Source organism: Odontesthes bonariensis, chromosome 8 (assembly GCF_027942865.1).
Source record: "Odontesthes bonariensis isolate fOdoBon6 chromosome 8, fOdoBon6.hap1, whole genome shotgun sequence".
Lineage (NCBI taxonomy): Eukaryota > Metazoa > Chordata > Actinopteri > Atheriniformes > Atherinopsidae > Odontesthes > Odontesthes bonariensis.
In genome coordinates this window covers 5736034-5763831 of record NC_134513.1, presented here as the reverse complement: position 1 = coordinate 5763831, position 27798 = coordinate 5736034, and the positions used below count along the sequence as shown (strand labels likewise).

General features: G+C 39.6%; 5 protein-coding genes across 8 annotated transcripts; 2 read left to right on the top strand and 3 right to left on the bottom strand.

Moving 5' to 3' along the window:
- Positions 1–1044: 1044 nt before the first annotated feature.
- LOC142385165 (THAP domain-containing protein 5-like) lies at positions 1045–5308 on the bottom strand. The gene is made up of 3 exons (XM_075471421.1): positions 4296–5308; positions 3915–4101; positions 1045–3724 (listed from the first exon to the last, which is right to left on the bottom strand). The coding sequence occupies exons 1-3, from the start codon at positions 4379–4381 to the stop codon at positions 2969–2971; spliced, it is 1029 nt and encodes a 342-aa protein (XP_075327536.1). The 5' UTR covers positions 4382–5308; the 3' UTR covers positions 1045–2968.
- LOC142385168 (dnaJ homolog subfamily B member 9-like) lies at positions 4862–7438 on the top strand. 2 transcript variants are annotated; one of them, XM_075471427.1, is made up of 3 exons: positions 4862–4958; positions 5260–5526; positions 5915–7438. In XM_075471427.1, exons 2-3 carry the CDS (start codon positions 5310–5312, stop codon positions 6394–6396), a joined length of 699 nt encoding a protein of 232 aa, XP_075327542.1. In that variant the 5' UTR covers positions 4862–4958; positions 5260–5309; the 3' UTR covers positions 6397–7438. The 2 variants fall into 2 exon arrangements, with proteins under 2 accessions (XP_075327542.1, XP_075327543.1); XM_075471428.1 differs by having other exon boundaries at positions 4868–4958; positions 5285–5526; positions 5915–7437.
- A 4432-nt stretch (positions 7439–11870) lies between these two features.
- Positions 11871–22256, top strand: LOC142385167 (aldo-keto reductase family 1 member B1-like). 2 transcript variants are annotated; one of them, XM_075471425.1, is made up of 10 exons: positions 17264–17427; positions 18120–18287; positions 19494–19610; positions 19820–19897; positions 20034–20156; positions 20242–20348; positions 20448–20529; positions 21037–21120; positions 21320–21402; positions 21498–22256. In XM_075471425.1, exons 1-10 carry the CDS (start codon positions 17362–17364, stop codon positions 21538–21540), a joined length of 951 nt encoding a protein of 316 aa, XP_075327540.1. In that variant the 5' UTR covers positions 17264–17361; the 3' UTR covers positions 21541–22256. The 2 variants fall into 2 exon arrangements, with proteins under 2 accessions (XP_075327541.1, XP_075327540.1); XM_075471426.1 differs by lacking the exons at positions 17264–17427; positions 18120–18287; positions 19494–19610 and adding an exon at positions 11871–11978 and having other exon boundaries at positions 21498–22255.
- LOC142385916 (aldo-keto reductase family 1 member B1-like) lies at positions 13079–15086 on the bottom strand. The gene is made up of 5 exons (XM_075472597.1): positions 14989–15086; positions 14817–14898; positions 14226–14309; positions 13951–14033; positions 13079–13855 (listed from the first exon to the last, which is right to left on the bottom strand). Exons 1-5 carry the CDS (start codon positions 15084–15086, stop codon positions 13813–13815), a joined length of 390 nt encoding a protein of 129 aa, XP_075328712.1. The 3' UTR covers positions 13079–13812.
- A 449-nt stretch (positions 22257–22705) lies between the features above and the next one.
- On the bottom strand, positions 22706–27515 carry LOC142385166 (aldo-keto reductase family 1 member B1-like). 2 transcript variants are annotated; one of them, XM_075471424.1, is made up of 11 exons: positions 27422–27515; positions 27245–27332; positions 26084–26251; positions 25819–25935; positions 25626–25703; positions 25369–25491; positions 24739–24845; positions 24263–24344; positions 24056–24139; positions 23871–23953; positions 22706–23773 (listed from the first exon to the last, which is right to left on the bottom strand). In XM_075471424.1, the coding sequence occupies exons 2-11, from the start codon at positions 27308–27310 to the stop codon at positions 23731–23733; spliced, it is 951 nt and encodes a 316-aa protein (XP_075327539.1). In that variant the 5' UTR covers positions 27311–27332; positions 27422–27515; the 3' UTR covers positions 22706–23730. The 2 variants fall into 2 exon arrangements, with proteins under 2 accessions (XP_075327539.1, XP_075327537.1); XM_075471422.1 differs by lacking the exon at positions 27422–27515 and having other exon boundaries at positions 27245–27402.
- Positions 27516–27798: the final 283 nt, after the last annotated feature.

The window sequence follows — 27798 nt, the reverse complement described above, 5'->3', positions numbered from 1 at the left end:
ACTCTCACATTTGAGTCTTTACTCTTTAAATTTTTTTTGCTGACTAAGATAAATCAAAAGGATGCAAATAACTGTATCAAGGACACGTGTTGTGTTTGTGTGTTGTTTTACGATTTTTCTTTAACTTTGTGAATACTTTTGGTTGTTATGTGATTTAGGGAATTTCATAATAATCAAATATTTTGAATTTAATTATTTATTCATTTGCTTTTATTTCTCAAGTTATTCTAAATGTGTGTATTATCCAGGTGTGCCAATAACTATAAAAAGCATCGCTTACATCATGAAAATCTGACTTTGTTGTGCAGGTTTAAACAATGTTATGATGTTGGGAACTTTGCACCACTTGTTTTGGACCAATTCAAATCTTTGTTTCATAAGAATTAAACAAAAAATGCAGTCATTTATTTTCTATATAGATAATTTATCATGTTCTTCTTCACCTGTGAAATGTATCATCCTGTAACCTTTTCCCCCAACGGAGCACTCTGGAGTCACTTGAAAGGGCACTTTGCAAACCAGCTCACAGGTACAATCAAGTATTTTGGAATCGAGTTAAAACCAATTTACCGCAGCCTCGCTCCAACATACACTTGAGCACACTTCATCATGCCAGCTGAATGACTGCACGCTCCCCTTAAAACGAAAAGGGAAATTTTGCATGCAGAGGATAATGCAACGTTGACTAAAAACAACTTTTGTGTTTTCTGGTTTGCGTGATGAAAAGGGGATAGATAAGAAGATAAGATGTTATAGTATTGTTCACTGTTCCTCAGATTTTGTAACCAGACGGCCAGTGGCAATCCTGTATTCTGGAAAGCTGCTTCAAATGAGATTAGGTATCTCATGTGGCCAAAATACTATGGCCACTAACTCGGGGCCTGAGGGTGGAGAGGCGGCAGATAAATCCGGCTGCAGGCTTATGCTCATATAATTGTTGGCTTTAAAACAATCACTATAGACATGGTGGAACAAGGAAAAAAAAAATGACTTCAGAGATGCACATGTTTTTAAGAAATGCATTTACAGTAAAATGTCCTCATTTATATCTCAAGACAGCAGCCATTTATTTCAGTCAGGCACAGTATTTTGAGCTTACACAGACTGACAGCACAGTGCAGACATTTGTGATGTTACATGAAATGATAGCTACATGCAAATGTTTGGGCACCCAGGTAAAAAATCCTATAATTTTAAATTATTTAATTAAATATGCCTCCATTTAAGTAAAAGGTGACATATTTCTTTCATACTTCTACGGAGATGGCCGTCTTGTCCCATTTCTAATGGGTTCAAAGTAAAAAAGGTAATGGTACAGGGAAAAGTTTGGATGTATTTTGCTGACAGCTAAGAGTCTTCCAGGTCTTCCCTTTGATCTTTATGTTTAGAGGAGTTTGCTGGTAATTAGTTGAACACATTCTTTTCTCTACTAAAGTAATGTTAATCGACCCAGTTGCTGCAACGGAAGCCAAAAGCATAACAGATCCACCCCCGCGCCATACAGCTGGAGATGATCTCTTTTTGCAAAACTCTCCCCTCTTTGCTGATGTTAGGTATGGTATGTAAGGTTTCAGCTTTGCTTAGATGTACATTTGCAAACCTCTGAGGCAGAATCATGCAGAGAGAACGCAGGAAGCTCTCCTCTGACAGGTCCCCCATGGGGTCTCAGTAGTGCAGGTGTGGCTACACAGTGGAACAGTTTGCTAAATTAAGGTGTTGAGCAGTCAGGGGTTCGATTTACCTACCTACCACTCCTACGAGCAGTCCCCAAGAAAATGTTGTGTTGAAGACCTCAATGTGACCTCCATCATTCCTCTAAATAACCATTTCCTAATCACATTATGAACTGAAGAAGCAGCTGCCTGAAAACGCTCTGCTATCCTCTTATAACTCTCTCCTGCCTTGTGGGCGTCAATTATTCAAATTTTCAGAGTGTACAGCAGCTGCTTCTGGGAGCTCACTAGCTTGCCGAATGTAGGGATGAAGTTTGAGGAGTCACAGTACTTATAACACATTAACAACAGTTGGGTTTCAGATTTTGGTAGAAGTTATCCAAGAGCTCAAACTTACTCATTTTTGAGTGATGTTAAACTCTCAAACGCACAAACATAATTTGTCTTTTAATGTAGTCCTTTTTCCTGCTCTGCCTTGACCACTCGAAGTAAGAGAATGATCAAAAGAGTTAATAAATAAATATATTTAAAAAAAGAGCAATTACGTTAATTCATACGCAACATGGGACCACTTTAACAGCAGGGTAGTCTGAGAGCAACAAGTGTTATTTTGTTTCTTATGTGACTCATAATGAATCATCAAAGTTCAACACATTTCAAGCATAAAAGTTGAAAATATGAGGACCTAAAGAACAGGTACACTATGTACTGGTCCAAATATCTGAAATAGAAGCAGGTGGAATGCAGCATTGAGCACAAGTTTTGATTAACCACTGGGTTTTCAAGTAATAAAACAGTTTTGATAATCAACTTAAGACAAAGTGCCGTAAAGAGAAAGCTTCTTCTCTGAGGAACCTTATGAATACGTACTGTACTGTACGTACTGACCTTATAACTTTACTGTGGATTCGAGCTGTCATACGCCTAATTTAAGGGGAGGTGTCAATGGGAATCCCATTATCTGCAGAGGGACTCCTCATTTCTTCATTAGTTTTTTACAACTGCGGCGGTGTTTTGTATGGTTGTCATGTCGCAGGATGAAACTGGGATCCGTTCAGTCCTGCAGACTGATATAACATAGCAACATGCTGAAGGAAAAGCAATGTTCAGATAGAGCAATGAAAATTCAGAAGTGCCACCATGTGGACACAATCAGACATACATCTGTATGGAGTACTTTTGCAGAACATTCCAAACTAATAGACTTTTGTAAACCCGAGCAGAGGTTGTGCAACAGTGCTTTATGTAAGGTAGCAGCTACGATACACGCACACCAACAATCATATCTCCAAATATCAAAGCAACACAGCCGATATATAATCCTCTAAAACTTTCTGCTTCTCTTTAAAATCAGCACCGTCACGTTTCAGGGAGGCCATCTCGTTCTCCAGAGCTTGGATTTTGGCCACGGTGCTCTCCTCCCTGCGATCCAGTTCCAAAATCTTCGCATGCAAACCCAATATCTTGTTCCACAGCTGATCTCTGTCAGTGTCTGGTCTGCAGTATGAGTGCTCATAAACAGAAATGTGCTCTCCCTCGCTAGGTCGCCTCCCCTCCAAAACACAACCTGAAGGTTTGTCCTTGATTGTTTCCACAGGGGAAAACCGAAAAGTCTGTCCCAGTACTCCTTGGAGAGCGGCTGCCTCCACATGTGCCTCTTTTTCTGAATAAGGGCCCAGCGTCTCACAGCACAACACGACTGCAGTAGAGTCAGCCGGCTCTGAAGAATGCGGCTCGCTGTGTGGGGACAGCGCACAGCAAGATACTGTTGATATTTCATTGCCACCGGTTCCCTTACAAACAGTACTTTGTGTCTCTGGGAGATTTAATAGACAGCTGGTGCTGGCATTCGACAATGCAGACTTCATCTCTGAGTGTTCTGCAAAGATTAAACTTTGTGCATTCGGTTGAACTGTCTTACACACCTTCCTCAAAATAAGTGGCCTCTTACAGGGGAGAGACTCAAGTCCTTTGAGCTCAGCATCCGTCTCTGAAGTGCTGGGTTTGGGACAAGGGCTTCTTTTACTGGTGCAACATTTTTTCTCACCATCCTGAGACAAAGGAAAATGAAGCACATTAAATGTGATCATTAGCACAATTATTTCACAAGTACTATGATGCTAGGGGCTATGATAGGCAAGTACATTACAGAAATGGCACAGGTCAAATAAGGAATTTGTATTTGCAGTAGGGTAACAGTAACTGAAATAAATCAAGAAGATATGCAAAAGAGATTCATACATCATCAGATGCAGGGAAAATAGTGGGAATGGCTGTACTCTTCAGGTAACGGATGCCCCATCGAATATCAAAGCATTCTTCTGTGAAATGCTCGCTGCACAGATACTGATGTCGACTTGGGGTCCACTCTTCCCGTCTCATGTTGTCCACCCACTTCTGAAGTCTGGGCTTGTCTTGCAATGGAAACCTTTGCATATATAAAATAATAAAGAACGTTTTAAACCCTGAAATCAAATACAGTAGAATATGAATATCATATTATTATTATTATCATTATTATATCTAACTAATTTATTCAACTGATACCAGGAAAAAGTAACACTTGCTGTCAAAGTATAACAATTCACCAAGTCGTCCCTGCTGAAAGAAAATATTTCATACGGGTAGAAGCTAATTCTCTTGTTGTCCTGTCTTGAGGAAGTCCCTCCACGATTTCGACAACATTTCACTGCACAGTAACGTGGCATAACTGCAGGGAAACGACATGAAAAAAGCTATGAGTGGCACGTTTGTTGCTACAATTTTTAAAAACACGAAACAGCTTGTAAAAGACGACTTCCGGATTATAACCCAATAACGGAAGTGACGTCCCTGCACTTATCTCAAGATAGTTATCCATTAACAAAAACGGCCGCAAATGTCACTGTTATACAAAAACCCCGCCCATAATAACATATGTGGCGTATGATATGATTTAAATAACTATACATATGTGTAGCTGTTAGACACCAATCACTAATCTGCAAAAAAATGAGAAAAAAATAAGAAAATGAAAAAAAGTGGAGCAAAACGAAGACGGAAATACGTGCCACTAACTGTCTGGCTTCGTTCGGACTGCTCCCATTCCTCCACGTGCGCACAATTTCCACCAATCACATGTAACTGAGTCACTGTGTTAAGAAATGGACCAATAGCATTGCGAGTCGTGGTGTTACAGCTCAGGAATGCATCTCGTCAACAATTGCTAGGTTTCGATTCGCATCAGCTGGAACTGTTGGCGGTTGACAGAAGTCCCCCCCAGGCTGTTTGTCACATCGTCTCCAGGTAAGCTCTATTTTTCACTTCGCATAAACGTTATTTGTTGTGGCTCGTTTGTCTGCAGCTGAAAACAAGCAAATGCCCACCCGCTAACAAGTTTGCTGGAAGACTGAGGCAGTAGTGAGTTTCTAGTTTATTCCAGCAAATTAGCGAGTAGTCATTTTTTCAGCTAACGCTTTTTCGTTTAAACTGTCTAGCAAAGTAAGTTTAAGTTTTTTTGCGTGTCGTTACTTGTTTTCTTTGAATAGTTAATACACAAATCTATCATTTTTAGACTTTTGAAAGTATTTTTGTGTTTCGTAAACAGAGCTATCCAACTGCTATCTTCACAGCCGAAAAGGTGTCAAAACCATCAGGATGGCAACAGCGCAGTCGGTGTTGCTGCTAGCAGTGTATATTCTGCTCATCTCAGAGTTCATCTTGGCCAAGAGAGACTACTATGACATACTGGGGGTGCCCAGAGATGCTACTGAGCGGCAGATCAAAAAGGCCTTCCATAAGCTGGCCCTCAAGTACCACCCCGACCGAAACAAGAGCCCAGATGCCGAGGCGAAGTTCAGAGAAGTAGCAGGGGGTAAGTGGGTCATTATATAATGTCAAAGAATTACTTCGTTTTGCTTTAAATTCCTGCTTGAACACAGCAGGGTTTTTTTTTCTGGGTAGACAGAAGATTTTCACAAACTATGACTAACTAACGTATAATATATAATCAGAGAATAAGTCTATTCACCAAGGCAACTACAGTAAATTGGAGGGTCTATCCAGCTGTTCTGTGCTAGAAACTATTTATTTTTTTCGTTTTAAACTGACCGTCTCTGTGTAATGGCACAAAATGATAACAGCTGAGAGCTTAAAGCATTGCTTTATAGAACCTGCTTTATTTCCTAATTTCCTTTAAAGCAAACTGCAGTGGAAAAGTAAACGGTTCAAGCTCACCTAAGATGTGTTTCTCTCTCTCTCAGCATATGAGACGTTATCGGATGATAAGAGAAGGCGTGAGTATGACCAGTTTGGCCACGATGCATCACCAGGGGGGGGCAATGGAGGAGGAGGGCGCAACAGTGACTTTGACTTCAAGCAACACTACCAGTCCTACAACTTCAACTTTGATGACATTTTCAAAGACTTTGACCCTTTTGGTCAACAACAGCAGCACCAGCACCACTTTCACTCCAACTCCCATAATCAAGCCCACCAAAAGCGACACTTTGATAGCCACTTCCAAGCTCATCGAGAGGCCATGAACAGGCAGAGAAGGGGGTTTCAGCAGGGCGGCTTTGGTGGAGGACTCTTTGATGACATGTTTGAGGACTTGGAGAAGATGTTCTCCTTTAACACGCACACCAGGACTGAGAGCAGATTTCAGGGCTCAGCGAAGCAGCACTGCAGGACAGTGACTCAGCGCAGGGGGAACATGGTGACCACCTTCACTGACTGCTCCTGAGGCAAGAAGAAAGAGGAAGATGGCGCACTTGAGAGCGCAGCCACCTTGGAAACTGCAGTGTTTTTCATCGTGGTTTTGAAATTGACTGTTAATTTATCATTGAGTGGAATAGAGAATTGTTTTGTGTGCCTTTTCTAATTCTCTATATACTCTTCTTTAAACAAATGTCTAAGCTGGTTTGAAAAATGACTGCTTTAAAGCAATAATTTGTTTATATTGTTGCTCACAGCACAGCAATATGTCTTAGGATCATTCAGATACCTCCCCTGTATTTAGCTATCCTGGTTGTTAATGTTTACTTGGGTTTATTTCTTTTTTTTTTGTGATGGTACAATCTGATTGAGTCAGGTGTGGCCTATGGTTCAAAGATTGTTGAAAAAGATTGCTTTTTCTTTAGTAGGCTGTGAGGCAATACGAGTTATTAGAAACCCTAAAAAATCAACTCAATTGGTCTTTCTGGATCTGGATAAAGGTTCAAATTGGACGAAACAACACAATTTTTGACTGACTAGCACGTTTATTAAATTTCCGTGCTGTTGCCTCACATGCTGGATGGAGTGTGTGCGGATTGGCCATCATCAACTGTTACCTCATTTCAGTTTCTTCCTCCAGAGTTTCATCTACTTTCACTCAGTCGGGGTAGGAATTTAACATCAGTCCCATGACAAATACTGGCGAACCCCAGCTGAAGGCACAGTATCACTCAGCTGTTTTCTAACCTGCTGTTGTGAACGTTCAAAACGGTGTGGGGGTGGGTATTCGCCAGTGAAGCTGGATGGTCTGAAAAGTTAAGCTTCCCAAACTGGTCAGGATGTGCAATATTTAGCACCTTTGCTCTTCATGTTGCCTATCTTTCAAAGACGGTGCTTTGTAAATGTCATTGTCTAATGTCTGCACTTTGTGTGTGTGTGTGTGTGTGTGTATGTGTGCGTGCATGTGTGCGTGTGTGGCGTTTAACCGTGTGCAGAGCTTATTTACTGCAAAATGGTTCGACAGTAAATAAAACATTGCAAGAGCAAACATCTGTGTTAAATGTGCCTAATTCTTTTAAAGAGGATTTAATTGTAGTGTTTGTGCTCTTGTAGTTTTTTTTTTTTTTTTTTTTAAGGCTTTATTTCAGTACATTCAGCATTATGCAGTATGCTTCAGGCAGCTGTTCTAGAACGCTCCAGTAGAGTGTGCAATTTCTCAGTGAAAGCAAAGTTTTAGGATCTGCAGCAGTCGCTCAGAGGGAATGGCAAACGGCAACAATAAACACTGAATCAGAGATTTCTGTGAAATTATGCCATAAAAAGCAGAGACATGCATTGCTTTGAGGATTTAAAAAAAAAAAAAAGAAAGGAAGTGGATAGATAATACATGCTGTCTGTTCTTCATATCAATAACACTGGTGACATGTACCAAACTGAAAAAGAGCATGCAAAAATACCTGAGGTAATGCCAAAAGTTATCATTCAAAAAGTAGCTCCACACTTGAAAGCAATCTGCTAAAATTGTGCTTTAATTCTTCATTTTCATAAAGGCATCGCTGAGTTAAAAATCCACCACATATAACCAGTTCACTGCCCGCTTTATTGCCATCCACCTTAATATCAATGCCTCAACTCAAACGAATGCTTTGCTTTCTTTTAGCTCAACAAACCAGAGATGACACAATTCCAGAGGGAAGTGCACATGACAAAGAGGAAGAATCTGTTTTGCCTCAAAGTACAGCTGATGGTGCATGAGATCTAACCTCAAATCTGTTAAAAAGATAATAATAATAAAAAAAAGGCCTGTGAAACTGCATAGTCATCCAGGCTGCACCACACCCACATATAGTTTAGCTAATGTGGCCAGATAAGGGTACTACTTCTGAAGGCGTTGTGAATTACATAAAGATCAAATGTGCTGTGTCATCCGACCTTGACAAAATTGTATTTGCATGTGTTTTCTTGACAGTTCCTGAATGCACACAGACTTCTCTGAATGCACAACACTAACTCGGCTGACATCACGGTGCCTTTTCTGTTTTTTTTTTTTAGCTAACATCACGTATTGAGCTTTTTAAAGACAAAATCTATGAAAACAGAGTGAAAGATGGATTTAGGGCCAATAAAATCATTTAAATACTGAAGACTTAATGTATCATTATTAAACGATGATAGGATTAAACAAGAAATCCGCCAGGAATTAAAACGCTATTTTGAGGCAAATGAAGATGACACAATTTCTCCAGTAACCTTGTGGGAGGGGGCCAAGGCTGTGATGAGGGGTTGTATTATTGCAATCTCCTCTAGATTAAAAAAACAGAGGGTTAATGGTCAGAACAAGCTAGAAGAAAAAATAAAGCAACTAGAAAGAGAACATCAACAATCTAACGAAGAAGAAAATTTCTTCTTCGTTAGATTGTTGATGAAATTTTACATGCTCTTTTACATGCTCTGAAAGAGACAAGGAAAGAATTAGATGACCTATTAACGTACAAAACGGAAGGGGCTTTAAGATTTATAAATAGAAAATACTACGAAATGGGGAATAAAGCAAGCCGACTACTAGCATTCCAACTGCGGAAAGCGCAAAGTAGTAGGGCAGTTCACAAAATCAAAAGCCATGTCCCTATGTGCATCATATCGCCCCATCAGCCTTTTGTGTGTCGATTTTAAAATCCTCACTTCAATAATAGCAAAAAGAATTCAGAGAATTATTCATAAACTGGTAAAGCCTGATCAAACTGGGTTTATCAATAATCGACATGGTGTCGATAATGTGAGGAGAGCCCTAAATCTACAGTTTATTGCAGCCAAAAGGACCACTCCTTCAATGCTTCTTAGATAGTTCACAAAAATACAGTGAAGTTTCTGGATATAAGATAAACACTAGCAAATCAGAAGCAATGATGATAAGTGGTGAATGGCCCCAACAATTAGATAGTATAGTAACATTTAGGAAATCCAAAAATGGGTTTAGATATTTAGGAGTCATTCTGACACCGAAGCCATCACAGCTTTTCCATTGTAATTATGATAAACTAATCAGAGAGATCAACCAAGATCTAAGCAGATGGGATATGCTACCATTGTCCCTGTTTGGCAGAATAGAGTCAGTAAGAATGAATGTTTTACCTAGGCTCATCTTTTTATTTCAATCTTTACCGATTCCTGTTCCACAATCAACAATTAAGTGTCTTGAAAAATGCATCTCAAAATTTTTTTGGCAAAATAGAAGACCAAGAATACGCTTAAAAATACTGATGGCAAGCAAAAAAAGGGGTGGGCTGGGATTACCTCATTTTAAAATGTACTACTGGGCAGCCCAACTCAGGGCGATAGTGATATGGATGACCAAAATCGAAGAAACTGGATGGCTATCCATTGAACAGAATTCTTTGGTGGGGAAATCATTGTCTGTGCTTCCTTTTCTTGACCAAAGGGCTCAGAAGAAGATAAAAATAGAAAATATATGGGTTAAACACACGCTGCAGATTTGGAACACTACACAAAAACAAATAAAAGGCTCTGTGGCTTTATCGAGGGTAATGCCTATTTTGGGAAACTTTGATTTTCTCCCATCATTGACAGACTTGGCATTGAGGAGATGGGCAGAACATGGTCCGGTCAGCATTGACCAATTGTTTGAAAACAACACACTAAGATCGTTTTCACAACTCCGGGAAAAATTTGATCTGCCTACGAATGACTTGTTTAGATTCATGCAGATACGAAGTTACCTCACTAGACACACTGACTGGGATAGTATATAAAGAGATCCAATGGAGGTTGAAAGGTATTTTATAGAGATTTCTCAACATAAAGTTTCATCAAAACATCAAGTGTCAAATATCTATAAGAATCTTTTGAAAGACATCTCAGACAATACCTTGCATATTAAAAGTGAGTGGGAATTAGAACTCAACACAATTATAGAAGACGAAGCTTGGGAAAATATATGTTTACCAAGTCATAAAGGGATTGGGAGCCAAATTTGGAAAGAATTTGACTGGAAAGTGAAATTGAGATTCTTCAGAACACCTCTCAAGGTGTCAAAGTTTTCAAGTAATACCCCCAACACTTGCTGGAGGAACTGTGGCATGGTTGGGGACCATGCTGCCCACATATTCTGGGACTGTCCAGTGATACAAACTTTTTGGAAACAAATTAAAGAAGAATTGGACACTGTCTTCAGAGTTGATATACCTCTGGACCCTTTAATTTTCTGACTGGAGAAGATATCAGAGAACTTGCTCTCTAAGGACCAATGCTACATGTTACATATTCTGTTAATGATTGCGAAGAAAATGATTACAGTTAATTGGATGCAGCCATATACACCCACAAAAGCTCAATGGATACAAAAGATTGAGCAGATGCATACCATGGAAAACATGACTGCTATTTTAAAGTTTAAAATACCACTATTCACAAGAAGATGGGCCCCAGTCATTCTGGGACTGAAATTAGGCTAAAACCTTAAATGTAATGTTGCAATTTTATATCATGCATGTACTTTGACCCTGTATAATCAAGTGATGTATAACATTTAATGACAAGGTGACCTTTTTGTTTGTCTGTTTTGTTTTGCTATCTCAGTTTTTGTAATTGGTTTTGTTTTTATTTGTCTTCTTATTTGTCTTCCTGTGTATTTTTGAATTGAATGTGTGTCTGTGTTTGTATTGCCTGCAAGTTTGATAATGGCAATAAAGTTAAAAAAAAAAAAAAAAAGAGCAGAGACATGCATTGCTTTGAGGATTAAAAAAAAGAAAGGAAGTGGATAGATAATACATGCTGTCTGTTCTTCATATCAATAACACTGGTGACATGTACCAAACTGAAAAAGAGCATGCAAAAATACCTGAGGTAATGCCAAAAGTTATCATTCAAAAAGTAGCTCCACACTTGAAAGCAATCTGCTAAAATTGTGCTTTAATTCTTCATTTTCATAAAGGCATCGCTGAGTTAAAAATCCACCACATATAACCAGTTCACTGCCCGCTTCATTGCCATCCACCTTAATATCAATGCCTCAACTCAAACGAATGCTTTGCTTTCTTTTAGCTCAACAAACCAGAGATGACACAATTCCAGAGGGAAGTGCACATGACAAAGAGGAAGAATCTGTTTTGCCTCAAAGTACAGCTGATGGTGCATGAGATCTAACCTCAAATCTGTTAAAAAGATAATAATAATAAAAAAAAGGCCTGTGAAACTGCATAGTCATCCAGGCTGCACCACACCCACATATAGTTTAGCTAATGTGGCCAGATAAGGGTACTACTTCTGAAGGCGTTGTAAATTACATAAAGATCAAATGTGCTGTGTCATCCGACCTTGACAAAATTGTATTTGCATGTGTTTTCTTGACAGTTCCTGAATGCACACAGACTTCTCTGAATGCACAACACTAACTCGGCTGACATCACGATGCTTTTTTGTTTTTTTTTAGCTAACATCACGTATTGAGCTTTTTAAAGACAAAATCTATGAAAACAGAGTGAAGCTGATGGCAACCACGAAGACAAATCATTAAAAGTTCGTAAAACCCTGCAGAGTTTTCCATGTTTCTACACAAAATACCCAAGTTTGAAGAAACTTTCAAGTTATCTTGTAAGTATGTGTGTTTTTTTGTTCCCCATCTCAATCTACTTTACTTTCACCCCTTTAAAACAGCTGTTTAAATGGTTGCAGGTGTGATTTTGAATTAACAAAGAATGAAACAAATATGATTGAATATGTAATGAACAAATGAATGGATATTGGACTATCTTTTACTGTTCACTTGAAAGTTGCACTGACGAACTCCAAAGCACGATGGCAAATGTTTTAGAAAAACATCATTGTGTTGTTTTAGTTTAAGTGGATATTGGCATTTCTTTCAATTTATCTTTTTTCTCCCCCGATTGTTTTAGTGTGTCATCAACACGTGTTGTTGAGGCATTTAAGTCTTAAGTCGAACATTTCATAGTAAAACCCTCTGCACTTATCTCTTAAACACAGAATATGTTGCAATACTTCAACCTGCCTTAGTGCGAGTCATGTGCATTAACCCTGTTACATAATCCCTGATTTCACTTCCAGTGTTATCTGTATTTTTAAAGCATTACAATAAAGTCCTGTGGGAGAAAATATCACAAGTGGATGCAGCTGAAAAGCTGATGTTTGTGCTTCTAGGCTAGGCTAATGTTAGCATCTCATTACCCGGGGAGCCAGCCTGCTGCCTGCGTAGCTGCATCTTTATTAAATCTTTGTTAGTGTCTTTGTCAAAATGAATCATCTGAAAGATGAGGGCAGCAGATCCATGTCCTCTTGTGTTTCAGATGGATCACTACCATGTCTCTAAATAAACTGAATCTATTTTTTTCCTTTTCTAACATCTTTCGGTGAGTTATGAATACGACAGAATATTTTTACACGCTATCACAGACAAAAAGAACATGTCACGTCTGCCATCTTTGTGCCAGCTTCTCCTTTAGCGTGCGAGCTTTTCAGGTCATCATTTCCTCACACATGACTCATGATGACTCATACAAACCAACAGCAGTAATTACTGATTGTTAATCTTACAGCATGTGTAGGAAATTAATGTTCATAGTTATCTCTGGTTTTAGACAATAAACTAAACAGCTATATCATGCTGATATTAAGTCTGAGAAGGTGGAGTTTAACAAATGTATTGACCCAAATTAATTCACACTTCAAGCAGAAAATATCCTTCAACAAGAAATTTAATGTGTTTAACAAACCTTTGTTCATCCAAAACATTAAGAAAATGCATTACACATGACAGTCCATATCAAATATATCATAAAGAACCAACAAGTGATCGATACCTGCTGCTGATCAGGGCTTTTTAATCAGTCATAATAGTTACTGTTGTTAGTGTGGCTGTTCTTGCCTTTAGTTCACATCTGAATAACCCCTGTTTTCTTCTCTATATCCTTGATGATAGGCTGGCTAAGCTCACCAGTTTATCACGGATCGCACTGATACCCAAAGCCAGTTCAGAATCACCTTTTACCTTCGATGTTGACATTAGGCACAAAGTTTTAACTTGGAGGCCCTTTGCTGTGATGTCTCAGTGCTAATTCATCCGTGAAATCCAACCTTACTCTTTCATCAACACCCTTAATCTTTGATATAACAAATTACATGCTTAACTTTTTATTTATAGTCTTCACTCCAGTCACAATCACCCTTTGCAAACACAAGATACATCCACTGTTACATATAAGTTACACCCATAAAAGCTGCAAAAACACATTGTGTTCAATTTATTCTTTAATTCTGCAGAAAATACAAATTAACAAAGTTTAGAGCAAACAGGAATAAATCAGGCACAACTCTCAGGTTGTAGTCTGATCACAATAAGTTGATTTTGCATTAAAAAAGTCTCCAAAAGTGACGTAAACCAGAAGCACGTTGATGCACGATGTCTGCGGAGTTAGTATTCTGTATTGAAGGGAAAGTCTTTGTGTTTTGAGGCCCTGTGGAGAAAAGACACGGAACATTTTTTACTTGGAGATGGTTCTCTCTATATGCTTTTCCATTTTCCTTTTCATGTTCCTCCATCCCTACTCACCACGGTGCTGGGAATCCCCTCCAGTTCTTGTTCAAGTTCAGCATGGTCTTCATGTCTTCTTGGCTTATCTCAAAGTCAAACAACTGAAAGACAAACAATAGCTGAGAACCAAAGACCAATGGCAGTAGCTTTTATTAAAAATCCAAGTTTGTCCCACAAAACATCTCTTGAAAGCGTGTTAACTATGTATCAATCTGAGAAATGTCTGTTCACTAGTTCAACATGAGGTGAATAGGAAAGAATCAACCTCTGAATGTTAGCAGAGATATTCATACCTGGATATTTTCCTTGATACGATGAGGTGTTGCTGACTTGGCGAGGACAATCACGTTCCTCTGAGTGTGGAACTTGATGAGAATCTGGAGAGAAAATGGGAGCACCGCTGCATGATCACATTTAGCAGGTCATCACACAATATTTATTTTGCACCCACGATACCCAAGACACCAACTATTAGAACATTTTACGCCACATTTCGGAGAACTTGGCATGTGACCAGTAACTTTCCTTTGCTGACCCACTTTTGTGCGTTACGCGGTTTTAGGTGAATCGATTACACACATTTTGAGGGTTTTCTGTGGTGGGAGGGAGTACCCACTGACCAAGATACCTCACAGCAAGACACTACATCTGTTTCTTTGTAACGCTAATTCATGCTGCTGTTATTGGTAATGTCATCTTTCAGGATGTAGTCTGAGGCCTCTTGTGCAAAGGTATGATATTGCTCACAGTAATTCCTGATTCATACACACTGCTCTGCCTTAGTTATCAGAATGAACTCTCATGATATTTATACACATGTAATACTTTTTTGAGCCTAATTTTATCAAGAAAAAGAAAGAGATGCACCTCAATTCTCTTCTTACCTGTGCTGGAGATTTGTTGTACTTTGTGGCAATGGCCTTGATCGTTGGTTCGTTGAGCAGAGAGGGGTCATCAGTAGAAGCCCTTTTTTAGATAACAAATAACAAGAATAAGGGATGATTAATATTCTTGTCACGACTCTTTTCTGGGAGTCATGTGGATTTTGGGTTTTACATCCTCTCACCAAGGTCTGTCAGGTACAGGTCCAAGTAGTCCAGTTTAAGATCACGCAGGGTCTTCTCACATGCTCCCCTCAACAAAGGTTGGAACATGGAAGGTGCATCATAACTAAGAAACAAAAAAGGGTATTACCAAAAGTATTAGGAGGTGAAAATTCGACGTCTCTTTACATCTGACACATCGCTGGTGCTTTATCTAGAACCTGTTCAGTAACTCTTCACTGAAAAAGACTGATGTCAGAGCCAAAAAACTGGTAAGGAGCAGTTTCAAGAAATGCTCTGACATTTTGATAAAATACGAGTGATTCCATGAGTGAGCAGTAGTGCTGGTCCAAACCACTATAAAGGGATATAATGTTGAATTACTTCATGTGCAGTTCTCAAATCTGTCAAAATGCAGACTTGCTCTCAATTTAAACCGAGGCAGAGCTGTTCACACTGTCATGATTAAAAAGAAGCCTTAGAGTGACACGTCGGTAGTTTTGTGGTGAAACTGTCATGTCACTTCACTAAAATTCTGGTTTTCAGCTTGTTAACATGTCCATACAATGTTTTATATTCATTTTATAAGGCGTGTCAGAAGAATTATCAGCCACCATGCTGTGGCTGGGGATTCCTGCTCTGAGCGTGCAAAGTGCTGCTTACAATATCAGAAAGCCAAGCATAGACAGACTGTATTACATACAAGATTGGAGCAACCAGTGCTATCTACTTTCAATTTGTAGCTTTACAGCTATTATTGGTGCTCTGTTAGGGTCCAAAGAGATTCAAAGCTAGCACAAGACAAAAGGAGAAGTTAGTTTGGGGTTAGACGGTGCTCGCCACTAACTGCCTGACTTTCAGCTGACCAGGTGAGCGGGGGTTACCTGCTGGGACTCAGCCCAGCCAGGATAGCAACGGCAGATTAGCATATTCTTAGATGCACTTTCACTGAATAAGGAGAAAGTGAACAGTCATACTCTTTTAAGGCCATGAGTGGCTTTTTCTTTTCTTCTAAATGTACAATTTTGAGGAACACAGATAAGTTTTTAAGGAAGATGATTAATAAAGATACACTGTCTCTGCAACCAAAGAGGCCACATGATTGGTAATCGTAAAAAGACGTGCAAGTTGGGAATTACTGCTGTATTTCACTAATGTTGATGAAAATTGGGAGAAGATCATAATCATGAAAAAATTGAGAGAAAAAAGCTAACTTGGTCCATTCGTGCCATTTTAGTTTTGGTTATAACAAACAAAAAAAGAATGTTTTAAATTTAAAAGCCTGTGTGAGTTCATTCACTGCCTCTTTAGCCTACCTTACTGACGATGAATAAATCCTCTCTCTTTACCACTCCTTGGTCAATCATAGAGTGAATTCCAGCCCCAACTTCTTCTTCATTCTTGTACACATAAGCACCATCAATGTGCCTGTAGCCACAACTTATAGCCGCCTTAACGGCCTCGCTGAGCTGACCTGGTCCTGCCTGTAGAGGTGATGAAAACACAAGGAAACTGTACAAGCAAGAATCTCTTATGTAAAATATGTATCAGTGGTTATTTTTTGCGTTTTCTGGCCTGATCAGTGAAAGTGACATGTTGTTATCATCACGTTACAACCCCTTTTCTCAAAAAGTACGAAATATATTTGTATCCTAAATTTAACTGAATATATTTGAAAGACAGCAAGTCAAAGCAAAACAGCTGAAATCTTGGATCAAACAAGAATGGGGGGACATACAGCTTTCAAAATGGCGGTTAATATACCTTCTATACAACCTTTTTTGAGACATGTCAGTTGCATCAAGCTCAACATGATCCTGCATTTTTTGGAGAATAAAAGTCCTGAATTTCAACATCTGATGTGTTGCATTTATACTAAGCAAACAGAAGGTAATATTTACCCTCTGATAGCAGAAAATGTTGAAGTGTAGCTTGTCAGTGTACTTGTTCTGCAGCTTCACTACTTTTCATTACTTTTGATGCAATACTTTTAAATCCAGGCAACAAAGCTGGGAATTCATTACATAAGGACAATACAAAAATAAATAAAAAACAGGTCAATCCACTGTTGAAAGGGTAATGAGGAGAGTTGGAAATTCAATTGAACTCTAACTTAGTCATTTCTTTCTATGTTGCTCAGAAATAATGAGAACATTATGCACTAATTGCACCAATTTAACTCCAGTTTTGTACAAATGTTGCGTATAGTCATATTTCAATTGGTGAGGATGCACAGCAGGCAGAGCAAATGTTGCTGAGCCCTTCGGCTCCTCCCATTTCACATTTAAATAGGCTGCCTGCTCCTTCACTCAGCAGAACAAATCTGCTTGATCTGTGAGCTCCTTGTTGGACTTTTGTACTAGACTGAGAATATAACCTCACCAAGATGATACCTGCAGTGACACTCAGCACTGGAGCAAAGATGCCTGTGGTGGGTCTGGGAACATGGAGGGTAAGGCTAAACTTTTACATACATTTAGCACCTCTGTGGTAATACTGCAGGCCTGTTTATGTTGATCCTGATTCTAACAAAAAACATCCAACTCTCCTCATTACCCTTTCAACAGTGGATTGACCCGTTTTTATGTATTTTAGTATTGTCCTCATGTAATGAATTCCCAGCTTTGTTGCCTGAATTCAGAAGTAGTGACATCAAAAGAAATGAAAAGTAGTGAAGCTGCAGTACAATTACACTGACAAGCTACACTTCAACATTTTCTGCTATCAGAGGGTAAATATTAAACTTTTAGTGCACGTTGATCTCTGCCTGCTGAGATTAGTAGATTAGATTAGGTCAGCAGTTGTTGCAAATCATTTGAAGTCTACATGTCATTGAAAATAGTATAAATGCAAACATGTCAGATGTTAATAATTAAAAAATGCATCGATGCCACTGACATGTCTCAAAAACAGTTGTGCAGAAGGTATATTTACCATAATTTTGTCTTTCCATTCTTGCTTGAGTCAGTATATATATTTATAATCTTTTCATTTCACACAACAAGAAGGGTTGTAACATGTGATGATAAAAACATCTCACTTTCACTGATCAGGCCAGAAAACGCAAAAAATAACCACTGATACATATTTTACACAAGAGATTCTTGCTTGTACAGTTTCCTTGTGTTTTCATCACCTCTACAGGCAGAACCAGGTCAGCTCAGCGAGGCCGTTAAGGCGGCTATAAGTTGTGGCTACAGGCACATTGATGGTGCTTATGTGTACGAGAACGAAGAAGAAGTTGGGGTTGGAGTTCACGCTATGATTGACCAAGGAGTGGTAAAGAGAGAGGATTTATTCATCGTCAGTAAGGTAGGCTAAAGAGGCAGTGAATGAACTCACACAGGCTTTTAAACACTACAAATGTAAAACATTCTTTTTTTGTTTATTATAACCAAAACTAAAATGGCACGAATGGACCAAGTTAGCTTTTTTCTCTCAATTTTTTCATGATTATGATCTTCTCCCCATTTTCATCAACATTAGTGAAATACAGCAGTAATTCCCAACTTGCACATGTCTTTTTACGATTACCAATCATGTGGCCTCTTTGGTTGCAGAGACAGTGTATCTTTATTAATCATCTTCCTTAAAAACTTATTTGTGTTCCTCAAAATTGTACATTTAAAAGAAAAGAAAAAGGCACTTACGGCCTTAAAAGAGCCTGAGTATGACTGTTCACTTTCTCCTTATTCAGTGAAAGTGCATCTAAGAATATGCTAATCTGCCGTTGCTATCCTGGCTGGGCTGAGTCCCAGCAGGTAACCCCCGCTCACCTGGCCAGCTGAAAGTCAGGCAGTTAGTGGCGAGCACCGTCTAACCCCAAACTAACTTCTCCTTTTGTCTTGTGCTAGCTTTGAATCTCTTTGGACCCTCACAGAGCACCAATAATAGCTGTAAAGCTATAAACTGAAAGTAGATAGCACTGGTTGTTCCAATCTTGTATGTAATACAGTCTGTCTATGCTTGGCTTTCTGATATTGTAAGCAGCACTTTGCACACTCAGAGCAGGAATCCCCAGCCACAGCATGGTGGCTGATAATTCTTCTGACACACCTTATAAAATGAATATAAAACATTGTATGGACATGTTAACAAGCTGAAAATTAGAATTTTAGTGAAGTGACATGACAGTTTCACCACAAAACTACCGACGGGTCACTCTAAGGCTTCTTTTTAATCATGACAGTGTGAACAGCTCTGCCTCGGTTTAAATTGAGAGCAAGTCTGCATTTTGACAGATTTGAGAACTGCACATGAAGTAATTCAACATTATATCCCTTTATAGTGGTTTGGACCAGCACTACTGCTCACTCATGGAATTACTCGTGTTTTATCAAAATGTCAGAGCATTTCTTGAAACTGCTCCTTACCAGTTTTTTGGCTCTGACATCAGTCTTTTTCAGTGAAGAGTTACTGAACAGGTTCTAGATAAAGCACCAGCGATGTGTCAGATGAAAAGAGACGTCGAATTTTCACCTCCTAATACTTTTGGTAATACCCTTTTTTGTTTCCTAGTTATGGTGCACCTTCCATGTTCCATCCTTGGTGAGGGGAGCATGTGAGAAGACCCTGCGTGATCTTAAACTGGACTACTTGGACCTGTACCTCATGCATTTCCCAGCAGGGATGAAGGTCTGAACTCCTCTGTACTGACCACAGAAAACAGCAGCCGGCTTCAATAATGAAATACATTTCTGGTCAAGCTGATACTAGTTCCACAACTTAACATTTGCTCTCCAGTCTAAAGCTGTATTTCTTTGATGATTGAAGCCTTTTATTGTAAGATAAAAGCATTCTGTTTAACTTCAGGCTGAGTTTAATACTTTTCTTTATCCTCGTAGCCAGGGGATAATCTTTTTCCCATAGATGAGGAAAAGTTCATAATTCCTGATGACAGCAACTTCTTGGACACTTGGGAGGTAAATAAAGAGACAAACCACCCCAGTATGCACACTCAGTGACAGTTAAATCAAACTGAATATGAACTCGTAGGTAGGTTCAAAGCTTTTGGAAATGTGCATTTATGAACACTGCTGTGTAATTTCCTTCAAAAAGGCGATGGAGAAGCTGGTGGACGATGGGTTGGTCAAAGCTATCGGCGTCTCAAACTTCAACAAAGACCAGATAGAAGCCATACTCAACAAGCCCGGCCTCAAGCACAAGCCTGTCAACAACCAGGTGAAAAACAAGGCTTTCTTCAAGCAGAATGTCCTGGAAAATATCAATCAAATCTAAAACATTTGATCACATTTTTCACTTTTAGATTGAGTGCCACCCGTTCCTGACCCAAGAGAAGATGATCAACTACTGCCACTCAAAGGGCATCTCAGTGACAGCGTACAGCCCTCTGGGCTCCCCTGACAGACCTTGGTGAGAGGATGTAAAACCCAAAATCCACATGACTCCCAGAAAGAGTCGTGACAAGAATATTAATCATCCCTTATTCTTGTTATTTGTTATCTAAAAAAGGGCTTCTACTGATGACCCCTCTCTGCTCAACGAACCAACGATCAAGGCCATTGCCACAAAGTACAACAAATCTCCAGCACAGGTAAGAAGAGAATTGAGGTGCATCTCTTTTTTTTTCTTGATAAAATTAGGCTCAAAAAAGTATTACATGTGTATAAATATCATGCGAGTTCATTCTGATAACTAAGGCAGAGCAGTGTGTATGAATCAGGAATTACTGTGAGCAATATCATACCTTTGCACAAGAGGCCTCAGACTACATCCTGAAAGATGACATTACCAATAACAGCAGCATGAATTAGCGTTACAAAGAAACAGATGTAGTGTCTTGCTGTGAGGTATCTTGGTCAGTGGGTACTCCCTCCCACCACAGAAAACCCTCAAAATGTGTGTAATCGATTCACCTAAAACCGCGTAACGCACAAAAGTGGGTCAGCAAATGAAAGTTACTGGTCACATGCCAAGTTCTCCGAAATGTGGCGTAAAATGTTCTAATAGTTGGTGTCTTGGGTATCGTGGGTGCAAAATAAATATTGTGTGATGACCTGCTAAATGTGATCATGCAGCGGTGCTCCCATTTTCTCTCCAGATTCTCATCAAGTTCCACACTCAGAGGAACGTGATTGTCCTCGCCAAGTCAGCAACACCTCATCGTATCAAGGAAAATATCCAGGTATGAATATCTCTGCTAACATTCAGAGGTTGATTCTTTCCTATTCACCTCATGTTGAACTAGTGAACAGACATTTCTCAGATTGATACATAGTTAACACGCTTTCAAGAGATGTTTTGTGGGACAAACTAAGGATTTGGATTTTTAATAAAAGCTACTGCCATTGGTCTTTGGTTCTCAGCTATTGTTTGTCTTTCAGTTGTTTGACTTTGAGATAAGCCAAGAAGACATGAAGACCATGCTGAACTTGAACAAGAACTGGAGGGGATTCCCAGCACCGTGGTGAGTAGAGATGGAGGAACACGAAGAGGAAAATGGAAAAGCATATAGAGAGAACCATCTCCAAGTAAAAAATGTTCCGTGTCTTTTCTCCACAGGGCCTCAAAACACAAAGACTTTCCCTTCAATACAGAATACTAACTCCGCAGACATCGTGCTGCAACGTGCTTCTGGTTTACGTCACTTTTGGAGACTTTTTTAATGCAAAATCAACTTATTGTGATCAGACTACAACCTGAGAGTTGTGCCTGATTTATTCCTGTTTGCTCTAAACTTTGTTAATTTGTATTTTCTGCAGAATTAAAGAATAAATTGAACACAATGTGTTTTTGCAGCTTTTATGGGTGTAACTTATATGTAACAGTGGATGTATCTTGTATTTGCAAAGGGTGATTGTGACTGGAGTGAAGACTATAAATAAAAAGTTAAGCATGTAATTTGTTATATCAAAGATTAAGGGTGTTGATGAAAGAGTAAGGTTGGATTTCACGGATAAATTAGCACTGAGACATCACAGCAAAGGGCCTCCAAATTAAAACTTTGTGCCTAATGACAACATCGAAGGTAAAAGGTGATTCTGAACTGGCTTTGGGTATCAGTGCGATCCGTGATAAACTGGTGAGCTTAGCCAGCCTATCATCAAGGATATAGAGAAGAAAACAGGGGTTATTCAGATGTGAACAAAAGGCAAGAACAGCCACAGTAACAACAGTAACTATCATGACTGATTAAAAAGCCCTGAACAGCAGCAGGTATTGATCACTTGTTGGTCCTTTATGATATATTTGATATGGACTGTCATGTGTAATGCATTTTCTTGATGTTTTGGATGAACAAGGGTTTGTGAAACACATTAAATTTCTTGTTGATGGATATTTTCTGCTTGAAGTGTGAATTAATTTGGGTCAATACATCTGTTAAACTCCACCTTCTCAGACTTAATATCAGCATGATATAGCTGTTTAGTTTATTGTCTAAAACCAGAGATAACTATGAACATTAATTTCCTTCATACACGCTGTAAGATTAACAATCGCTAATTATTACTGCTGTTGGTTTGTATGAGTCATCAACACACATTTAAAGTTTTTTTGTAACTCAAGTCATGAATCATATTAAAGTTAAACATTTCTCAAGTGAATCAAATATAATACAAATGCTGCTAAAAGAGAAGCTGGCACGAACAAGGGACAGAAGCTGTTTTCCATGTTCTAATCTCGTTGTAAAGATGGCAGACGTGACATGTTCTTCTTGTCTGTGATCGCGTGTAAAATATTCTGTCGTTTTCATTACTCACCCAAAGATGTTAGAAAAGGACAAAAATAGATTCAGTTTATTTAGAGACATGGTAGTGATCCATCTGAAACACAAGAGGACATGGATCTGCTGCCCTCATCTTTCAGATGATTCATTTTGACAAAGACACTAACAAAGATTTAATAAAGATGCAGCTACGCAGGCAGCAGGCTGGCTCCCCGGGTAATGAGATGCTAACATTAGCCTAGCCTAGAAGCACAAACATCAGCTTTTCAGCTCAGGAAACTTGCATCCACTTGTGATATTTTCTCCCACAGGACTTTATTGTAATGCTTTAAAAATACAGATAACACTGGAAGTGAAAGCAGTGATTATGTAACAGGGTTAATGCACATGACTCGCACTAAGGCAGGTTGGCATATTGCAACATATTCTGTGTTTAAGAGATAAGTGCAGAGGGTTTTACTATGAAATGTTCGACTTAAGACTTAAATGCCTTAACAACAGTCGTGTGAACAAAGGTCACATATAGCTTTTATAATGTGGGGAAAATGCAGTTGATTCAAAGTTAAATGAAAACTGAATATTTAGGAGTATCACAAAATATGTTTTATAGTATCTTTATAGGAATGACTCATGATTTGTAGTTTTTCCTCTTAAATGTGATAGTTTGATGTTTTTGGAGATGGATTATTCTATTCTCAGAGCCATCTGTCAGTCAAATTTTCGCTGATCTTTACTGTATATGGCACAAGTTTGTGTGTTTCGCTAAATTAACGCCACGCTGAAGACACACTAAAACAATCAGGGGAAAAAAAAAAAAAAACACACCAATATCCACTTAAACTAAAACAACACGATGATGTTTTTTCTAAAACATTTGCCATCATGCTTTGGAGTGCGTCAGTGCAACTTTCAAGTTAACAGTTAAAGTTACTGTTTTTCTGAGAAATATAACAGGAAAATACAAAGCCTCAGTAGCGGCCCACGTGGACCTGAAGAACATGAGAATGAGCAAGCCTGCAGGGCAGAGAAGCAGACTGCAGCAGCTGAGGAAAATCAGCTGGTCTCATGTTAGAATTCAGCGTTGAATGGATAGTCCTTGTGCTTTAAGCTCCTGTAGGGAACAGAAAAATGAGATGAAGAATTGAAAAGCAAACTAACCTCGACTGTCATGCAAGCTCACAATGTTATAAAGTTTAATGCAGTCTCACCACTGCATTGGACATGCTCTCCAGTTCTTGTTGAATGTCAATACAGTCTTCATTTCCTCCTCAGTCAACTCAAAATCAAACACCTGCAATCATTTCAAAAGCTGTTTGAATTCACAACCCAAAAAGGGGCAAAAGTATAGCAGACTGAAGGCTAATCCCACGAGACAAACTGCTCAGCCAATCACCTGGAAATTCTCCTGAATGCGCTGTGGTGTGACTGACTTGGGGATCACGATCACGTTTCTCTGGATGTGGAAGCGGATCAGGACCTGTCGGGGAAGGAGGCGGGATTTTAACACGCGAGCACCATCAGTACTCACTGAACACTTATGGCAAGGCCAATGACATTCACATCCCGCACAACTTTATCTCTAAGATCTGTGCTTGTTTACCTGAGCCGGTGTCTTCTTGTGCTTCTCAGCGATGCCTTTAATTACAGGATCCTCCATAAGTGAGGGGTCTTCAGGTTTAGCCCTGCAATTAAAATGAATTATCCAGTATTTCCTTGTTCCGGGGGTCATCCGCTGCTATTTTGGTGGCAGAAAATTGGGAAACAAAATAATTCCCAGTAACATGAAACAATCCATGTTTTATTGAGATAAAAAAGAAAAAGGAGCCTTTTTGATGCTAGTATTTCCTGCCAATCCCATGACAAAATAAGCCACATTGACAAATGACACAGACAAAAGGGGAACAACAGTCACACGCTGAAACGCACCAAACAGCTGTGGCAGGCAGGACAGCACGGATAAATAATCAAATGGCTATCAACCAAATCTCACTCCTCTTTAGCAGCGTGGAGACTTTGTTATTCCCAAATAAACTGATTTCTCAAGCTGTTTTGACACAGCTACGATTGTTCACTAACCACGGTCTGTCCGGGGACCCGAGGGGGCTGTAAGCTGTGACCGAGATCCCCTGAGAGTGGCAGTAGTTGATCAGCTTCTCCTGGGTGAGGTATGGGTGGCACTCGACCTAGCAGAAAACCACAGAGCACAGCAGAAACCAAGTTGCATACGTGCATTTTAACATTTAAATTTAGCAGTTTGTGTCCCGATGAAGGTGTCTGTGAAAGCGTTTGCCCCGAGTTTGGGTAAATAAATTATATTCAACACACGAACACTCCTTTGTTTTGCGTTTGGTGTATATGACACAAGGCAAATGGTGCTTTAATCTTATTGAGAAAAAAACAAGAAACATCACCAGACAAAGAAGGACACTTATTGGGAACTATGGCTCAAGAAGCACAAAAATAGAAGGTCAACTCAGCTAATTGGTCCTGCCTGAGGAGAAACTGCTGTGGTCCATTATGCATTAGCAGGACATGTATAAATCTCTGTGCAGATTGAAGGAGATAAATAATATCATTACAGCTTCTTGGCTTTTGGGAGCCACAAGCTAAAAATCTGTTCCTGCAGTGCAATACCCTGAAGTCAAACATGTCATATCAACAGCAAGCACCATTTTCAGGAAATGACACAGGTTAACTCAAGCCTACCTGGTTGTTGGCAGGCTTGTATTTAAGGCCAGGCTTCTTGAGAATGGCTTCAATTTGCTCCTTGTTGAAGTTGGAGACGCCAATAGCTTTGACCAAACCAGCATCCATCAGCTCTTCCATTCCCTAGGAAAATAGACCATAAAAAAACCAAACAAACAAAAAAAACCATTTAATTTTCTCTCACGCTAAGTCCAATTTGTGCCTGATATTAATAAAAGTACCGATAAGTTTTACAAGGAACAGTCTGACTGGCTTACCTCCCATGTCTCAAGGAAGTGAGTACTATCATTGATGGTCTCTCCAGCACTGTCCAAAGGAAAAAGTTCACTGCCGGCCTGCAACATAACAAAAAGGGTTTAATACTGCAAAATATCAGCGGAGACACAGATTTTATTAAAATGGTCAGAGTAAATCAGACAAATACATTTACACGCGTAATATTGTTCCCACCTTGAAACCCATGGGCCAGTGCACCAGGTAGAGGTCGAGGTAGTCCAACTTAAGATCACTGAGAGTCTTCTCGCAGCCTTGCCTGACCATGGCCTTCTCATGGAAAGTGCACCATAGCTGTTAAAGGACGAGACGAGAAGCCAGCGTTCAGAAGTGTGTTGACAACTGTCATCTAAACAGGCAACGTTGAGGTCTACCTCTTTTTTTTTTCTTTAGGGAGAACTAACAGTCAGTACATTCACATACAGCTGACTTCTGAACTCACCTTGCTAACAATGAAAAGATCCTCTCTCTTGACCACGCCGTCCTTGATCATGGCCTGCACACCCTCACCCACCTCCGTCTCGTTCTGGTAGACGTACGCCCCATCGATGTGCCTGTAACCAGCTGAAATGGCCGCTTTCACCGCCTCAGTGACCTTCCCAGGTGGAGACTGACAGACAAGAACGATTAGTAGTCACTACTCCAGCTTACAAGCGACATGTTGGCTGCAACTCTGAGCCATGACGCTCAAACAAAATGCACAAAAGTATTAATGATCATTCATCAAAACCTGCTTAGTTTGCTTCATGGCACAAATTGACATATGAACGCTTCTCCATGATAAAAATCTACTAATACCAGCGCGTTTTTTTCTTGCATGTGTTTTGAAGTTTGCAGCGTTTCTCTCTTGCATGTGTTTTGGGGTTTGCAGCGCGCGTGCTCTGGTCGTTTTTGTGATCGCCGCATTTTTCTCTTGCAGCATTTTATTGTTGGATTTGTTTCGGCGTTTGCAGCGCGTTTGCACGTGTCGGCCACCGTAGTATGTTGATTAACGATCCATTTCTGATTCACATAAGTCAAGTTGGCACCCTAAATGTGACAACACCCAATTTGTATAAAATCCTGCTCACATTTACTGGCCATTTGAACGTTGAACGGTGTGAAAAGAATATTTTTTAACTTCAGGGGAGCTTTTTCAACCCGTGACAGACCGCAAACATATAATTTTTACAACGCTTAAGTACACAAAAACCTCATTTGTTCCTAATTGGACAACAAGTAAGAGGAAATTGCCTGCTCAGGCTTTACGACTGCTCATAATAAAGTATGCTTACATTACCTATTGGAGGTAAGTTCAGTTAACACTGAACAAAAGTCCGCACACCCCACCTTTTTTTCGAGAAAGCCGCTGTATTGTGAGCTTTAGCCACAATACAGTGGTGGCCCTCAGCCTTCTAACTGGAGCCTCAAAGCAACATCAGTGTCAAAGATTAAGTTACATTAAAAGCTATTTATAACGAATTTAAACTCAAACACGAGCACATACTTGGAGGAAAGTTATATTTAACAACAGTCGACACGCGCAGCTAGCTTACGTCACAGGTGGATTATTAACTAGGACTCCTAACTAGTAGGACAACACAGTAAGGGAAAATAAACGCACCTTCCATGTCCCCAGTCCCACAATGGGCATCTGCACCCCGGTGTTCAGTTTCACTGCGGTTGCCATCGCTGCAGAAGACGAGCAGAGCCTGAATGTGGATGAGAAACTCGGGTAATGACGGCAGCGCAGCAAAGAGCGATTGCATCGTCGATCGATTAGTTTTGCCTTTTAACTCACTTTGGGAGCCGAGGTCACAGCCTTCCTTCCACGCGCTCCTGTCAGTCTCTGTATTGGTTGTAGTGTGCGCGGGGAAACCTCCCCTCACCGGCAGGAACACACAACAGAGGAGTGTCTTGTCTCGTCCACTGAGCAAAAATGTCCCAGAAGTGTTCAAACATCAGCAGATTAGAGGGTTTTAACAGTCTGTTCTGTTCTACACCTTCATGACAAAGAGGTGAAGAAGTGTAGGATAAAACTAGCCTAATGGAGTCCCTCTAGTTACATTTCCTTTACAACTAATAAACAACAAGGCTGTCTATCATTTCTAAATGGCTTCAACTGATTCTGACTGGTTTTTACATGTATTTTCCATTTAATGCCAGGGAACAGTGTGT

What these genes read in the sequence shown, in the direction of transcription:
- LOC142385165 (XM_075471421.1), bottom strand. Translation starts at nt 4,381, where the DNA reads ATGCCACGTTACTGTGCAGTGAAATGTTGTCGAAATCGTGGAGGGACT. An exon ending in AAGAGAATTAGCTTCTACCC is followed by an intron (nt 4,102 to 4,295) that starts GTATGAAATATT and finishes ATATATGCAAAG; the next exon opens with GTTTCCATTGCAAGACAAGC. An exon ending in TTTTCCCTGCATCTGATGAT is followed by an intron (nt 3,725 to 3,914) that starts GTATGAATCTCT and finishes CCTTTGTCTCAG; the next exon opens with GATGGTGAGAAAAAATGTTG.
- LOC142385168 (XM_075471427.1), top strand. Translation starts at nt 5,310, where the DNA reads ATGGCAACAGCGCAGTCGGTGTTGCTGCTAGCAGTGTATATTCTGCTC. An exon ending in GTTCAGAGAAGTAGCAGGGG is followed by an intron (nt 5,527 to 5,914) that starts GTAAGTGGGTCA and finishes TCTCTCTCTCAG; the next exon opens with CATATGAGACGTTATCGGAT.
- LOC142385916 (XM_075472597.1), bottom strand. Translation starts at nt 15,086, where the DNA reads ATGTTCCAACCTTTGTTGAGGGGAGCATGTGAGAAGACCCTGCGTGAT. An exon ending in ACAGACCTTGGTGAGAGGAT is followed by an intron (nt 14,899 to 14,988) that starts GTAAAACCCAAA and finishes TATCTAAAAAAG; the next exon opens with GGCTTCTACTGATGACCCCT. An exon ending in ACAACAAATCTCCAGCACAG is followed by an intron (nt 14,310 to 14,816) that starts GTAAGAAGAGAA and finishes TTTTCTCTCCAG; the next exon opens with ATTCTCATCAAGTTCCACAC.
- LOC142385167 (XM_075471425.1), top strand. Translation starts at nt 17,362, where the DNA reads ATGATACCTGCAGTGACACTCAGCACTGGAGCAAAGATGCCTGTGGTG. An exon ending in TGGGTCTGGGAACATGGAGG is followed by an intron (nt 17,428 to 18,119) that starts GTAAGGCTAAAC and finishes TCACCTCTACAG; the next exon opens with GCAGAACCAGGTCAGCTCAG. An exon ending in GTATCAAGGAAAATATCCAG is followed by an intron (nt 21,121 to 21,319) that starts GTATGAATATCT and finishes TTTGTCTTTCAG; the next exon opens with TTGTTTGACTTTGAGATAAG.
- LOC142385166 (XM_075471424.1), bottom strand. Translation starts at nt 27,310, where the DNA reads ATGGCAACCGCAGTGAAACTGAACACCGGGGTGCAGATGCCCATTGTG. An exon ending in GGGTCCCCGGACAGACCGTG is followed by an intron (nt 24,345 to 24,738) that starts GTTAGTGAACAA and finishes TTTTAATTGCAG; the next exon opens with GGCTAAACCTGAAGACCCCT. An exon ending in GCATTCAGGAGAATTTCCAG is followed by an intron (nt 23,954 to 24,055) that starts GTGATTGGCTGA and finishes AAATGATTGCAG; the next exon opens with GTGTTTGATTTTGAGTTGAC.